The 16865-nt window shown below is 37.6% G+C and overlaps 1 protein-coding gene across 1 annotated transcript in view; it reads right to left on the bottom strand.

The window, feature by feature from the left end:
- The window catches only part of EPSTI1 (epithelial stromal interaction 1), a 115148-nt gene that overhangs the window by 72784 nt on the left and 25499 nt on the right, over positions 1 to 16865 (bottom strand). The window contains exon 6 of the mRNA XM_054586378.1: positions 5949 to 6022. Within this exon, the coding sequence (XP_054442353.1) occupies positions 5949 to 6022 (74 nt within the window). The remainder of the gene's footprint in view (positions 1 to 5948; positions 6023 to 16865) is intronic.

The raw sequence follows: 16865 nt of genomic DNA, 5'->3' as shown, positions 1-16865 counted from the left end.
AAAAAACTAAGCAAAACAGAGATAGCCAACCTATCAGATGCAGAATACAAAACACTGGTGGTGATCAGGATGCTCAGAAAACTCCTTGAACACAGCAAAAGCATAAGGGAAGAAATGAAGGCTACACCAAGTGAAATAAAGAAAAATCCACAGGAAACCAACAGTGAAGGGAAGGAAGCTGGGGCTCAAATCAATGATTCGAAACATAAGGAAGGAATAAACAGTCAACCAGAACAGAATGAAGAAAGAAGAATTCAAAAAAATGAGGAAAGAATAAGAAGACTCTCGGACACCTCCAAAAGGGCCAACATCGAAATCAGGGATGCCAGAAGGAGATAAGGAAGAGCAAGAAATTGAAAATTTATTTGAAAAAATAATGAGAGAAAAATTCCCCAATCCAGAGAAGGAAATAGATATACAAGTCCAAGAAGCACAGAGTCCCAAACAAGTGGGACCCAAAGGGGACCACACCAAGACACATCATAATTAAAATGCCAAAGGTTAAAAGTAAAGAGAGAACCTTAAAAGCAGCAAGAGAAAAGCCGAGAGCTACCTACAAAGGAGTTCCCATAAGACTATCAGCTGATTTCTCAAAAGAGATCTTGCAGACCGGAAGGGACTGGCAAGAAGTATTCAAAGTGATGAAAAGCAAGGACCTACAACCAAAATTACTCTATCCAGCAAAGCTATCATTTATAATGGAAAGGAAGATAAAGTGCTTCCCAGACAAGGCAAAGTTAAAAGAGTTCATAATCATCAAGCCCTTGTTATGTGAAATGTTAAAAAGGACTTATTTATGAAAAAGAAGATCAAAACTATGAACAGTAAAATGATAACAAACACAACTATCAACAACTGAATTAAAAAAACAAAAACAAACTAAGCAAACAACTAGAACAGGAACATAATTATAGACATGGAGATCATTTGGAGGGTTATCAGCAAGGAGGGGGAAAGGGGAAAATGAGGGAAAAGGTCCAGGAACTAAGAAGCATAATTGGTAGGTACAAAATAGACAGGAGGAGGTTTAGAATAGGACAGGAAATGGAGAAGCCAAAGAACTTATATGTACAACCCATGGACATGAACTAAGTGGGAGGGCTGCTGGAAGGGAGGAGGGTACCGGGTGGATGGGAGCAAAGAGGGAAAAATTGGGACAACTGTAATAGCACAGTCAATAAAATGTATTTTTTTAAATGAACTTTTAAAAAAAAAATATTGGAAACTGAACCTAGGTATAGAGCATAGAAAGGGAGGTCACAAAAGCCCATATACCCTACAAATAAGGTTAATAGTGGTACTAACTCAGTGTTTGACCTGGAAAAGGATGTCACTCACATATAATGAAAATTAGAGAAGACATGCTTGCTCAGTTTTTCTTTCACTAGACAAAATTTAGATCTTGTTTGGAGGAAACAAAAGTCAACTTTGCCCAAGTCTTTCTCTATGCACTGACCTACCCCGGAGTCTTCTCCACAGGTCTCTTGTGTTGCTACAGTGCTTATCACCCCTGCCCTAGGCAGATACTCCTGACCTTCAAAGTGCACCATATTTCTAAATTACCTATGGCGGGGGGGACCAAAAAATGGAATTTATTTATAAAAAAATTGTGTATATATTCTTACACGTTTAAACTTCAGTCACCTTCAAAGTACTCTCTGTTTGATGCAATATACCTATCGAGACATTTTTTTTCAACTGCTCAAAACAGTTTTTGAACTCGATTTTGATGCCTTTTATTCCGTCTGCCATTTTTTGTTTCCCCTCTTCTACATCAGCAAAACATTTCCCTTTGAGGGTTTTTTTCATCCAGGGAAACAAAAACAAGTTGATCAGGTGAATAGGGAGGGTGGGGCACAGGGGTCGTACTGTTTTTGGTCAAAACTGCTGAACATTCAGCATGCTGTGGGCAGGTGCAGTCATAAATCACCCATCATGAAATGCAAACCTGTTGTTGAAAGTCTTCAAAAAAAACCCACTGAAGCCAAACACAGCTGCTCACAACAATGCCAGCTGGCACACTGATACCAATGGGTTCCTAGAGCAAGGAAGCCTGTAGTACAAGGAGCCTGCCCTCCGGAAGATAATTTGTATTTTCCCTAACCATTCAAATCCCTAGATCAAGATTTGGCTACATTGCTTACTGATTATGTGACTTGGGGCAATTCAAATTACTCAATTCTCTACCTGTAAAATAAAGATGAAATAGCTCTAATATGGCTGATCTGAAAATTAAGTGAAAAAATGTAGATGTAACGCGTAATACACCTGACATCCACAGGTTCTCAATAATATAGCAGCAGCTTATCATTACTTTGGCTATTTAAGTAAGCCAAGCACTTTGTATTTTTAAACAACTATACAAATGTATAATCTATTACCTTAAATGATTATTAAATATGAATTAACATTTTAAATGTTTGAAAGCTACCCAGTTCTTATCTCTTCAGCAAATTGTTAAGAGGACATATTTTTCCTGACACTTACACAAAATGCATCTGACTATCCCCATGCATCCTACCCAAGGCCCCACCATTGGTTAAATGGGCTCAAAATTTAAACCCGTCTCTATATCCATCAAAAGAGAAAAAAACGATTAGAAAGATGACTATAACTCTCAAAATAAATTACCATTTAAAATTTTAAATGCTCAGGTTTCACTCAATGTTTTAAATAACCTAAATTACAACATCCTCTTTGATATTTAAAAAAAAACAGCAAAAGGTTTATTAACTGTTACTTCAAATCCTCAAATCTACCAGTAATATTAATAGAAAATGCCATCCTAAAAAGTATCACATTTGAGTTTTGATAAGTAGGAAAAACTTACAGAGAGTAAAAATAATAGTGAAAACTACACCAACATTAGATGTCAATTTCTACCCTTCATTTTCATGCCCAAGAATCCCAGAACACTAACTTGTGAAATTTGAGTCTTCCCCAGACAGAGTAGCAGACTTAATGCACCATTAATCTGGTCTGCTCTCAACTGCCAATTGAAATAGTCAGTCATTCGGTTTTTAAGAAAAAGACAGTACTGCAGAAGTGAATTCCAGAGGTCTTCTCATAAAAACCATCCTGTGTGCTCCATCTGCACGTGCAATCTGCTGGGGTATTTTCAGCCAGCTTGCCTGGGCAGATTAATGCATACAATTAGAAAGCAACCTCACAGGCATTCAATAAACTGCCTTCATTATTACACTCAGGAGAGTCCCTTTGGATGTCAATAAAAGCCTACTTTTCTGCCTGTTAGCCAAATAATTGACAACACTAAAAATAATCAGAAGCAAATAAACGAAGTCAGGAACGAGGTGCTAAGAGCGAGGACATTAAAATTCTCATGGTGGTGCCCCAGGATGCTATCATGAGCATTTGCTCCAGCAGCTTGAATTTATAGTCTGCTCAAGTCCATGGTTACCCTTCTCTAAGAAAGAGAAAAAAAATTTCCTGGTCTGCTATTTGAACTACGTGTCACAGCATGCTGAAACTGGCAAGGACGTGAGGTATTGACTAGTTTAAAATTTGTTCTTACTTGTGTCTCTATTTTGTGTGTTTTGATTTGACTGCTTTAGGAGAATCTAACTTGGAGGGTGGGGAGGGAGATGGAGACAAGCCTGTTTGGTCTGATGAAATCTTTGTGCTATTAAAATTCTAACAGCTCTCCTAGGCAATTTTTGTCCCATAGGCTGACTCTAAGAAGGTATGACCAAGGTTTGTAATCAGAGGATCCATCTTTTTGAAGAAGCTCCTTTCATATTTCTAGCTATATAATGATCATTCATTTCAGGAACTATTGGTTTTTTAATTTCAAATGTAGTTCAAAAAATGCTCTTTAAAAAAAAACTCATAATACCTCTTGTGTTTCTCAATAGGCTTTAAAAATCAATTTCAGATGCTTCTCATTTTTAGCCAACCTCTTTTTTTCCTGGTTAACTGGGACTTTCAGGATAAGCAGGAGAAAGATCAAGAGTGAAATGTGCATGTAATTGAATTCAGCTCCTCTGATAGTTGTGAGGTAGCTGAGGGTAAAACATTTTTTCTTCACAGAAAAAAAAATGATTGATTTCTAGCATTTAGTGAAACACAAATTCAAGAAACTGGAAGACTGTGAAAGAAAGGATGATGAATGGCACAATCTATATGTTCTTTAAAATTATCTCTCATTCTCCATTTTACCATGTTTAAAACGCCAGAAAATGGATACATTCAACTTCCCAGGTCTGTACCTAAAAGCCCTCGTTTTTCCAGTGTAAAACTAGGATGCCACAGGATAAATATATTTGTTATTCTTGTATCTCTAGGCTACAATTGCCTCATGGTAGTTCCTTATCTCCTTCATCTGCTCTGGTTGGCCTAAAATTAAATTCTCATCCATATTCTACCATGATTTGGGATCAGTAATACAGTAACACCCTTAATTTATTGCCTCTCTCCTCACATCTCTCTAAGATAGAGAATTTCTGGTGTTTAGCTTCCCATCAGTTCCCTCAACAATGTCCCCCTCCCCATGCCTGCCTTAGAAGAGGAGAAGGGAAGGACAGGCTATGGATGTTATGACTCAAATAAGAGTAATGCTTCTTTTAACTTCGAGAAGAGAATGTCACACATTAGCATTTCCACCCAACCCCATTTCATCTCCCACTCATTTTCTAGTCTGGGTAGCAGAGGCCAAGTACCTAACTTGCTTAGCGGCAAAGTAAAAAGCTAAAAAACTTCTTTTCCAGTTCCTACTTCTGATTGTTAAAGCAAGAAAGTGTTGCTTACAATAGAGGCAGAATAATTGCAGTGGAATTAGAAAGCCAGAACATGCTATACTTACAAGAGGAAGATGATTTAGGGTATCACATATGCTCACCCCAATATTTGAATAACCAAGTTCTGCAAAGGAGGTACAATGATGGGAAGAGAAAAGAGGAGGGAGTCAGAGAACAATCCATCTGAAAGTGGAAGGTTGATAACTAGATCTCATGGGTCAGAAATCTCATACAGTCCTGGAAAAATGAAAGCTGTCTGATCCATTCAACAAGGACCTCTATAAAAAGTGTCATTTCAAGTCCCTATAATATTCAGGCACTTTCATGCCCTTTATAGGAGATATCTTACTTAATCTTTACAAATTGCCTATGGAGAAGATTTCATCCCCATTTCTGAAAAAAACTGAAGTTCAAAGATGTTTACTAGTTTGTCCAGGGTCACATCTGGGCACAGAGAGAGGACTTTGAACCCAGATCTGCTTGGTTTTAATTCTACCACATTTGTAATTAACCTAGAGCCAGAAATATGTTCCTTTGGTTTTGACCATTCTTTTAAGCAGTGTGCAGGTAACCTAACTACATAGAGTTAGCACACAAGCTTCTCTTTAAAGTCTATATAACAGGGTGACTTATCTACATTCTAAAGCACAGAGTAGTTGCTCTATACACGTTAGCTGCTGTTATTCACAAATCACACTGGAAAAAGTGCCTTGGTGTATGACCATAAATTGGCAGTTTTGCCAATAACTGCTAAAAATTTTCTTAATTGTTGTCTACAAAAATACATGTGTGGACTAGTCCTCAATCCATTAGGTTAATTCCTAGTTAGTTTAGATTCTACATGGATACTTTTTTTCAAACACCCTCTTCCTTATGTCAGTGTTTTAGAAGACAAGATACTCAGGAGTACTCTAAATCACCAAAGAATCAAAGCCTCCAAGTGATTTATAATGAAGAATTTCTCAAGTTTAGCAGTATTATTTCTAACCAATTGACTAAAAAAATATTTTTGTGAGTATAAATGTTTCTAACCTTAGAACCTTGCTTACTTAATTAAGGGGTTCAATTACATAGTTAATGTAACAGCCAATTATCCAATACCAGAGGACTGGAAAAGTTACCATCACTTAGGATTAAAAAGCAGAATGAATAATATGCCTATAAAGGTATAAAGTTATGAAAACATAAACTTACTAATGCTGATGCTCTCTAAATGCTTCTCTTCTGAGGTTTTCTTGAAGTCTTTTTTTCTCCTCTAGTTTTTCACTCTGAAATTTCATATATAAAATGTAATTTATTAGGGAAACAAACAGAATTATGTTAAAATTACCCTAGGGCCAAAACCTTTAGGCTTAAGTGGCCTCAATAGTCCAATGTAGTACCTACCGAGGATTCCAAGCCAGTATCCCACTTACAGCCCACAGGCACTATACTGAAAGACAGGAACCCCAAGTTCTTTCATTGGCTCCCTGCTTTCAGATTGATTGATATAATCTCCAAATCCACATTTCACATTTTTATTCCTTAGTTCAAACAATAGCAACATTTATATTTTAAGCAGTGTTTTCAAAGTGTTCTTAGGGAAAGATGAAATTTCTACGCTAAGTATGCTAAATTAAAATTATAATAAATGGTTAAATAGTCTATACAAAACTTATATATACTAATGCATTCAGCAAAAGATTTTCAATAAACCAACCCAACTCCCTTTGGACTTAGAATCAAACATTTAAAGCTGTTGAGAGACTGAACAGCATAATGTCATTAAAAAGCCATCCACTTAAACAGAAAAGGGGTCTCCCTTTTTTTAATTAATTGTTTTTTAGAGACAAAGAACTTTCTATTTAATATTACTGTCACCATGGCTCTGGCATATATTAATCCAACTAAAATAACATAGAACAGTTGTTTTTTATTCACTACGACACAACTGTCATTTTTTAAAAACTTGCCTAAGAAAAACAAATAAAATTCCTAGACAACAAAATTAATGGGCAGTTGAAACAAGTTCTACAACAGAGGAAAGGTTTGAAGTTTTAAATGAACCCACGGGAGATGTGAGCAGCTGGGTTTGCTTTAACAAGAAGAACCAGATTTACCCAGCAGGAAGGCCTGTGGCAGGGGACTGAGGGAAATCATCACTTCCAAACCCTGATGTAAGTTTGGCTTCACCTTTCAAAGAGTAGCAGAAATTATTCATATTTTTTCATTTTCATAAAGTTCTTCATTCACACTTAACTATTTACCAGTCCCATTATGAAAGGTAAAGTAAATGATTTCACTTTCTTTCAGAAAAATACAAAGGAAATTTACCACAACCAACATGAATTGATTTCAATACAAAGCAATTGGATTACTAGTGAACCACAGTTCTAGGAAGCAAACAAATAGAGAATTATAAACTGAAATAAATATGATTCTGGGGGGAAAAAAACTGATTCATGAAACCAAAAGTGATCAACCATGATAAGTGCCCTACATCTGTGAGGAAAAAATAAACACTAAGAGACAGACAGCAAAAGCACTAGGTATTGCTTAAACCAGAGGTAGCAATGCTACTCTGGGAATGGTGAAGCAAAAAGCCACACAAGCACCTGGAGACCAAGGCTGGATTCCTGTAGCAAGGTTAGAAATTGAAAAATGATTTTAATCTCTTCACTAATAGAGTATCATTGAATTCATCTCATGAAAAACAGTAGCTAAGTTTCATCCACCAGAGGTGTGTTTATCCCTCAGAAGTTTATGGAAAAGTATTTTGCAAAATACTGGAGTATTTGAAAAATTGTATCCAATACCTACCAATGTATAGGTACCCAAATACTTGGATGTCAGACTTTATCTCTTTCCATTTAATAGTGAGTTAAGGAGTCACCCAAACGTACTTGTACCTATATACACAAATGCAAAACTTAAAACATCTAAGAACATGAGATCAGAAGAAAAGATTATAGAATCAGCTTTAGGTTCACTATCACTAACAGGGTGACCTTAAGTCACTTAATATATAACTGAATCTCAACAAACATTTATGAAATGCCTATTATATTCTTGTACTGTATTAGAGGCTGGGAATGCAGATATGAACAGAACAATGTCTTACTCTGGAAATTTCAGGAGCTAGCTAGTGACATAGACAAGAAAGCAATGGTGACAGTATGTAAAATATGTTAGAAGATAGAGGTTTACAAATAATGTAATATGAACACAGAAAATGCACAGAAGTAGTTTGTCAGGAAATGTTTTCAACAGTTCCATAAATGTTCATTTAGTGCCTACTAAGTGGCAGACCCCATCCTGGGCATGGGAACCAAGAGGTTGAATGACACAAAGAATGTTCTTTCTAACCTTGGGTTCAGGGATGAGCTATATGTTAGGACCATGCTCATTTTTACCAAGAGTAGACTCATAGCTTTCTACAGATTCCCCAAGGAATTAATGATCAAATACAAGGATGAGAACTATGGGTCTAATGAGAGGTAGAAATTCTAGAGAGAGGCAAATCTTAAACAAGCAAGAGCTTTCCAGGAGGAAAAGGGCATGATGGGAGTAGGGCTACTGTAGTCCACTGTACGAGTTGCTCACTGCCCAGGGGTGACAAACAGAGAGGATAGGAAAGGCTGAAAAACAGCCAGCTTTCAGTTCACCATGACTTGCATCCCACAATGGGATGCTTCAACACAACAGAGGTGACCAAAGGTACCATCTATCACCAATCTGCACACCCACAGAACTGATTGCCTGGATGGAAAACTGTTTCTGATTTGCACAAAGGCAATGATGGGCTGCTGGTGGCCCTGGATAGAAAAAGGGCATTCCCACATCTTACAGTATTTTCAATGTACAAAGGTCTGAGAGACTATTCAAGTTCAAGGGACACCATGAAGCTCCTGGGTTAGTTTAAAGGTGTTTGTAGTGAGATGGGTGGAAGATAAGTTTAAGAAAGTAAAAAGGGGCAATCATAAAGGAATTTGCATGTCAAGTAAAAAGAGTCTGGACTTCACTAAAGGCAATGATAAGCCATTATGTTGTTTTAAGCATGAAAGTAAACAACTCACTCTGAAAGCATCACAGAGGATGGACCACAAATACAAAAACCTATCGAGTGATTCCCACAGTAATCCATAAATTATGAGTCCAAAATTAAGGCAGCAGGGACAGAAAAGTAAGGACAAACTCTAGAAAAATGTAGGGGACAGAAATATTATAACAGGAGGGAAAAAATGAAATAACAGAAGATATGACTATATTGATATAGGATGAGTAAGGAAAGAAGAAAGAGGTCAAGGTATATGTCATTTAAGAGCATCAGAATGACTATATGAGGTCAGTTTTGCACATATTGGTTTTGAGATATACTTGTGGAACACCTAGAGAGAAATATCAAGCATACAGTCAAGTACCTGGTCCTGGGATTTAGGAATAAGATCTGGCCTGAAGATACGGATTTCAGAAATCATCAGCACACACAATAACTAAATCCTTAAATGTGGAAATGTGGGGGCTTCCACTTAAGAATAGGGTGGTATAGGCACAGGAATGTTAGAGAAGACCAAGGGATGGAACCTGATGGAACATCAATAGTAGAAAAACAAGTGAAGGAAAAAGACCCAGAAGCATTCTAGAGAGGTGGAATTTAAAGGACAGAGTTACTGATTGTTACAAAATTACAAAGAGTTTCGATAAGTTAGGAATTAAAAAGCCTCCATTAAATTTTTGGATTAAGAGCACCATTGGTGATCTTGGCTAGATCAATACAAGTGAAGTACTAGAGACAGAAGGCAAATTCGGCCCACCAAGGAAGAAGTACGTAAAGGCAAGGACTCAAAGAAGGTAAATTTCCAAGCCAGCTGAGCTCACCTGGGAAACATTGGCTGCGACAGAGATCCTGTGGTTCAGGTGATTGTTAGAGCCAGTGCACAGACTGGCATGTGGAAACCACATGCAGTAGAGGAGTTATCAGAAGTTAAGGCATGATGTTTGGGGTGGAGAAGTTGAAAGCAAACAAGAAATATCCAAGATGGTGGAGAAGTGAGTGGCAGGAACAATACTGGGAAGTCTGCACTCACCTCTCTTGTCCAATTTAGTACTGGAAGTCCTAGGTACAGCAATCAGGCAAGAAGAAATAAAAGGCATCCAAATTGGAACAGAAGAAGTAAAACTGTCATTATTTGCAGATGACATGATAATGTACATAAAGATCCCCAAAGATTCCATGAAGAAACTACTAGAAGTGATAAATGAATTCATCAAAGTAGCAGGATACAAAATCAGTATCCAGAAATCAATTGCATTTGTATGAGTCAATAATGAACTAACACAAAGGGAAATTAAGAAAACAATCCCATTCACAATTGCTATAAAAAGAATAAAATACCTAGGAATAAACCTAACCAAGGATATAAAAGACCTGTAATCAGAAAAGTATAAGACACTGAAGAAAAAAATTGAAGAATATATAAATAAGTGGAAGCACATACTGTATTCATGCATAGGAAGAATTAGCATCATTAAAATGTCCATTATACCCAAAGCAATTCCTATTGATTCCTATAGATTCAATGCAATTCCTATCAAGATTACAATGACGGCCCTGGCTGGTGTGGCTCAGTAGATTGAGTGCCAGCCTGAGAACCAAAGGGTCAACAGTTCAATTCCCAGTCAGGGCATATCCCTGGGTTGTGGACCAGGTCCTCAGGACGAGGCACACAAAAGGCAACCCAAATTGATGTTTCTCTCCCTCTCTTTCTCCCTCCCTTCCACTCTGTCTAAAAATTAATAAATAAATAAATCTTTAAAAAGAAACAAAGTTTCCAGTGACATATTTCACAGAACCAGAGCAAATATTTCAAAAATTTGCATGGAACTACAAAAGGCCCATATAGCAACGGCAATCCTGAGAAAGAACAAAGTTGAAGGAATCATACTGCCTAATATCAAACTATACTATAAGGCCTTAGTAATCAAACCTGCATGGTACTATCGTAAAAACAGACACATAGATCAATGGAACAGAATAGAGAGCCCATATATAAACCCACATCTTTATAGTCAATTAATACTCGACAGAGGAAGCAAGCACATATGATGGACTAAAGATAGATTATTCAATAAATGGTGTTGGGAAAATTGGACAGATACATGCAGAAAAATGAAACTAGACAATCTTCTTACACCACACACAAGAATAAATTCAAAATGGATCAAAGACTTAAATGTTAGATCTGAAATCATAAAAAAAAAACCCTAGAAGAAAACATAGGCAGCAAAACCTTGGACATTGCTCATAGCAATATTGTATCAGATATATTTTTCCAGGCAAGGGAAACAAAAGAAAAAATAAACAAATGGGACTACATCAAACTAAAAAGTATTTGCACAGCAAAGGAAACCATCTACAAAATAAAAAGACAACCCACAGAAGGGGAGAACATATTCGCTGTTACATATGATAAGGGGTTAATATCCAAAATTTATAAAGAACTTACAAAGCTCAACACCAATAAAACAGACAATCCAATTTAAAAGTAGGCAAAGGACCTGAACAGATACTTCTCCAAAGAAGACATACAGATGACCGACACATATATGAAAAGATGCTCAATGTCACTAAACATCAGAGAAATGCAAATTAAAACCACAATGAGATATCATCTCACACCTGTCAGAATGGCTATTGTCAATAAATCAACAAACAAGTGCTGGTAAGGATAAGGAAAAAGGCGAACTCTCTTGCACTGTTGGTGGGAATGCAGACTAGTGCAGCCACGAATGCAGACTAGTGCAGCCACTGTGCAAAGCAGTATGGCGATAGCTCAAAAAATTAAAAATGGATGTGCCTTTTGACCCAGTGTTGCCACTTCTTGGAATATATCTGAAGGAACCCAAAACAGTAATTCAAAAGAATATAAGCACCAGATGCTGCAATTGCTGCATTATTTACAATCACCAAGACATGGAAGCAGCCCAAGTGTCCATCAATAGATGAGTGGATAAAACAACTACAGGACATTTACACAATGGAATTCTAGTACTTAGCCATAAAAAAGAAGAAAAATCTTCCCTTTGTGACAGCATGGATGGACCTGGAGAACATTATTCTAAGTGAAATGAGGCTGGTGGTGAGAGACAAATACCAAATGGCCTCACATATAAGAGGAACCTAATGAACAAATGGAACTAACAAGTAAAATGGGGACAGACTTATAGATGGAGAACAGGATGACAGCCAGTGGAGGAGGGGGGAGTGAGGAGATGGAGGGATTGGACAAAAAGGAAAAAGGACTCATGGACATGGACAGCACTGTGTTAATTGTTGGGGGAGAGGGATGTAGGGGACTAAATGGTAATGGAAAAAAATATACAATAAAGATTAAATTTAAAAAAGAAAGCAAACAAGAATAGAGAGAGAGACTTTGTTTTTAAGACAAGAGACTTGATTATGGTTCTATTCCAAGATCGTAAAATTTAAAAAACAACAAGAAAGTGACAGGAGAAAAGGGGACTTAATGATAGAGCACCAAGGTTCCCGAGAAGATGGACTTGAGATGATATGGTAAGCACAGGTAGCAGAATTCATCATAGCAGCAAAGAAAAGCACTTTCTTTTTCCTCTTGAGATGAGGTAGGGGTAGCCGTATAAACAGCAAAGGAAGAGTAAGGGACCAAAAATAAAAGTACTTATGGCCTGATGGCCTTTACATCCTAGAAGGTAAGAGATGAGATAAGAATGTAAAAGAGGATTTAAAAAGGTGAAGAAGAGAAATCTTGTTAATTAGAGATAGGCCTAGCCTACAAAGGAAAAATGTCAGCCTTTAGGCATTGTTAAAGACCCAGCTAAGAAGGAAGCCCAGAAATCTAGTGTGGCCAAAAAAATCCATGAGTGTTTTGGTTTTTTTTTCTCTCTCTCCAGCTACCTTATTCACATGGGCTTGGTGGAAATGACATAATGGAGCCAGTTAATTTGCATGTAAAAGAAGAACAATCACCTCTGCCTGCTTTCCACACAAGAGGTTGATACCTGCATAATTAATTAGGTTAGGGCACCATCAATGAGTGTTTACAAGTGCTAGTCATTGTATCCTGTAGGCCTCCCGGTCCCATTATTATATATTATTACACCCAATCTACAGATAGAGAAAGTGGAGCATAGGAGAAGCTAATAGCTTACCCTCTTGGTACTACATCTGCATTTCAGACCTATCACTAACATCCCAACAATCTGAGATGAATTAATGGGGCCCTACAGCATTTCAACAACCAGAAGTTTAATGCCCCATACGAATGCATCTACAAAGAAATGCATGATGTAGGAACCATATTTCTAGGAAATATTGGTGTTCCTTGAAAGTTTTCAAAAACGGACATTTTCCTAGTTTATAAAAACAATGTTGAAATAATTTTCTCAATGTTGAGTTTTACCCATAAGACATTCTTAAACCTTCAGCCCTTTCTATTACCAGTTTCCTAGACTAGGTAAAAAATGTGATTCCTTAAAAATATGTATATGTATGCATCTCTGCATCTAATATGTATACCTTATTTCCTACTGGTTAGCTCCTACTTCACTTTATAGCATGAAAAATAACAACACTTCTCAGTGTCGGTATAGAACACCATGACCTCCAGTGCTCCAAATAACTTTATCAGCTTTACGACTTTATGGTTTATGGGAAAAAGCAAAGAAAGGCTTTGGATGCTGCTCAGATCTCTAGCTGTTTTCTTGCTCTTTCTGAAGTTATGCTACTCCAAGAGGCTGGGAGAATTATATGAAAGTATTTGTAAACTATATAGCATTGTATAATATTATTTCAAGCACAAGTAGCTCAAGGCAGAATAAAATGAACCCAGGAGGTAGGGAGGGTCTTTGACATAGAATTGGAAGATTTTTGCTTTTTTAAGTCTGTCGGTATTATGAAGGTTGAAAAAATCAAGTTATTAATTAATTCTTCAACATGACTTTGAGGGGAAAGCAGGATGGAGGGTCACTTCTGCAGCACTAAATTCCAGTGAAACGCCTGCTGCGAGGATTTATGAAAACTTGTCTACGTATGCTGTAAAATCCAGCGGCAAAGAAAGCTCTTACATCTGATATGCTGCTGTTTTATTATTTTTAATAACTTTCTTTCACTCTGATGTTCTAAATATTTTAGAGATATTTTCTCTGCTTTATAAATTTGCAGAAAGAGACATTAATACATCATTATAAAACCACACAAGTTGTATTAACTTCCTACTGCTGCTGTAACAATTTACTATTAACAAAGTGGTTTAAACTAACAGAAATTTATTAATAATCATACAGTTCTAGAGGTCAGATATCCAAATTGGGCCTCACTGGGCTAAAATCACATTTTCAGCAGGTCTGCATTCCTTTTGAGGCTCCAGGGGAGAGTCTGTTTCTTTGTCTTTTCCATCTTCTAGAGATCTCCCACATGCCTTAGCTAATGGCATCTCCTTCATCTTCAAAGCCAGCAATGGCAGGCTAAATTTCCTCCTGCTGCCATCTTCATGCTCTCAGTCTTCTGCCTCCCTCTTCCAATTTAGGGACCCTTGTGATTACATTGGACCCACCTGGATAATGCAGGAAACTCTTCCCTTTTGAAGGTAAGTCAATTAATGATCTTAATTTCACCTACAAACTTAATTCCCTCTTGCCAGGTAACATAACATAGTCCTAGTTTCCAGGGATTAGAATGTGGAGGGGCAGGGAGGAAGCATTATTCTGCCTACCACCCAGGTTAAATCTGTTTTTAAATCAGTTAAGTGTCGGACATATAATATGGCAGATACTTCACAAAATCCTTGCCCTCCTAATCCTCTGAGGCTTGGCTTTGGAATGTGGAGGGTAGGAGAGGGTGAGGGAGAACTTGTTAGGGCTAAGCAGTGATGTGCTATTAAACTTAACTGGCTCTAGCCGCGAGGAGGAGGGGAGATTGATTTGTGGGCATTATGAAATTTTGAAAAAAATTATTTACTGATTTCATGGTGAAAAAATTCCCACATGATCAGTATCAAGCTCCCAACATAAAGTCAAGTAGTTCAAAAAAATCCTGAAAATGTAACAATCCACTCTCTTGAACCAGTAGGAGGCAGCTCTGGCACACCGCAAGAAGACTGCGAAACACCAACATGGTCTAGCACAGGGAAAGCATGCTTGACTGAGGCATACCAGTCCCTCCCAAATCACCCCTTCATCCATAGAATTATCTCCTCCTGGACCCCACTGACCTGACCAGATGCTAAAGAGCTGGCTGCCATTCACAGCCCTGTGCTTGCTGAGAATCAAAGAACATGTGCTGGCAGAGCATGCAGTTTACTCTCCCCTCCCTCACACACAGGCGCTGACTAATTAGAGACCCAGGGAAACTGAAGGGGTGAAGGGTCAGACCAGAGGCCAAGAGAGAGGCTCTCAGGTGGCAACAGGCTGCATGGGTTCTACTGGGCTCCGAATTCCTGGACAGCAGCCACCTGCCTGGGGATGAGGACAGTATTTTGCAGGCTAATGTCCATGTGTGTATACTGTGCATTTTAAAGAATAAATGCTCCATAAGCACAGCTATTATTGCTTCTCTTGGCCATTTTCACACTGGCTATGTGAAATATGCCATTTCTAGATGGCTAATGTCCATTTTTCTTTTGTCTGACACAAGCTACTAAATACGCTCCCATTTAGTGTAAAAAGCCACAGATTTATATACAACAGGAAGATCAGGGTCATGGTGGCAATGCCAGCCAATTACCCAGAGAAACCAAGCCTGTGGAAGGACTGAGGTGGGCTGCTCACTCTTTTGTAAGGTAGTTTAGATCAATCCTCTTCCATGTTTATGTACACAAGAATCACATGGAGAGCCCGTTAAAATGAGGATTCTGGTTCCGAAGGTCTGGGGTGGGGCTCATGATTCTATTTTTCTAGTGAGAGATGCCAGAACTGCTGGTTCAGGGACCACATTTGGAATGGAAAGGATCTACGTATTCTGTCTTCCCATCTCTCACTTTCAAACAAATTTATACCAAGAGTTATTACATACTAGAAAAGCCAACCCAATTAAGATTTCTATAGTTAGTGACTACTGGACAACTAATGTTATGCTATAACTTGGAACGGGAAAAATGCTGCTTTTACTTAATGTTAAAGAAAAACATTTCAGCCACTAACATATCTGAATCATATACATTATTTGACACCTGAATAAATTTGTTATAAATGACCCACAAGCCAGCCAGTTATGGGTACTACATGACAACTAGTAAATGACTTTTAAGTTAAGAGGATGCAATACAATAATTCTTCAGAATCTGCAAGCCTCTTAACTCAGTTCCTGGTGATGATTTCATGATTGTCCTAGTTCCACCTGCAATGCACAAAAACTATATTCTGTGTAAGGGGGCCACTCCTCTACAATCACAAAGCCAAAGTGTGAGCCTTTGAAGAAGAAAATGGAGGGAGGGGGAGTTGGATGAAAAAAGAATGGGGAATAGAAAAGTAGAAAGAGAGAGGAAAATGGGTTTTAAAAGGTTTATAATAAAAATGTTTTCAGTGAGGGTGTAATAGCTAATCAGTTGGAAACAAATTGTTGAATTGAATTTGTTTAATTGAACTTTGTCTAAACAAAGTTACTTAACTCTTTTCTTTATACCTCCAGAATTTCACCGCAGTTCCACATTTAAGTCCAGTCATCTCCTCCCCTAGAGCCCACATCTCTACAGATAATCACATCTAAATCTTTAGATGTTCCTAGGCCTTGGGAGAAAGATGAGATAGGACTTACGGACTCATTTTACAGAAATGCTGGGTTGGCCAAAAAGTTCATTTATTTATTTATTTATTTCCTGTAAGATGGCTCTAGTAGCACTTAGTTGTCATTAATTTCATTTGAAACAATTTGGTTAGATTGTATTGCAACAGCTGTCCTATCAGCATGCATTTTTTAAAAACTTATCAAAATTGGTGAGTTTTTGTGCGCCAATATGCTTTATTATTTCAAGAAAGGTAAAAACACAACTGAAATGCAAAAAAAAGAAAAACCATTTGTGCGGTGTATGGAGAAAGTGCTATGACTGATTCAATGTGTCAAAAGTTGTGTGTGAAGTTTCATGTTGGAGATGTCTTGAT

This window comes from Pteronotus mesoamericanus, unplaced genomic scaffold (assembly GCF_021234165.1).
Source record: "Pteronotus mesoamericanus isolate MK-2021 breed Mesoamerican mustached bat unplaced genomic scaffold, CSHL_Meso_final contig_94, whole genome shotgun sequence".
Classification (NCBI taxonomy): Eukaryota; Metazoa; Chordata; class Mammalia; order Chiroptera; family Mormoopidae; genus Pteronotus; species Pteronotus mesoamericanus.
Note: the sequence above shows the minus strand (reverse complement) of the source record. Positions and strands in the feature narration are given on the sequence as shown.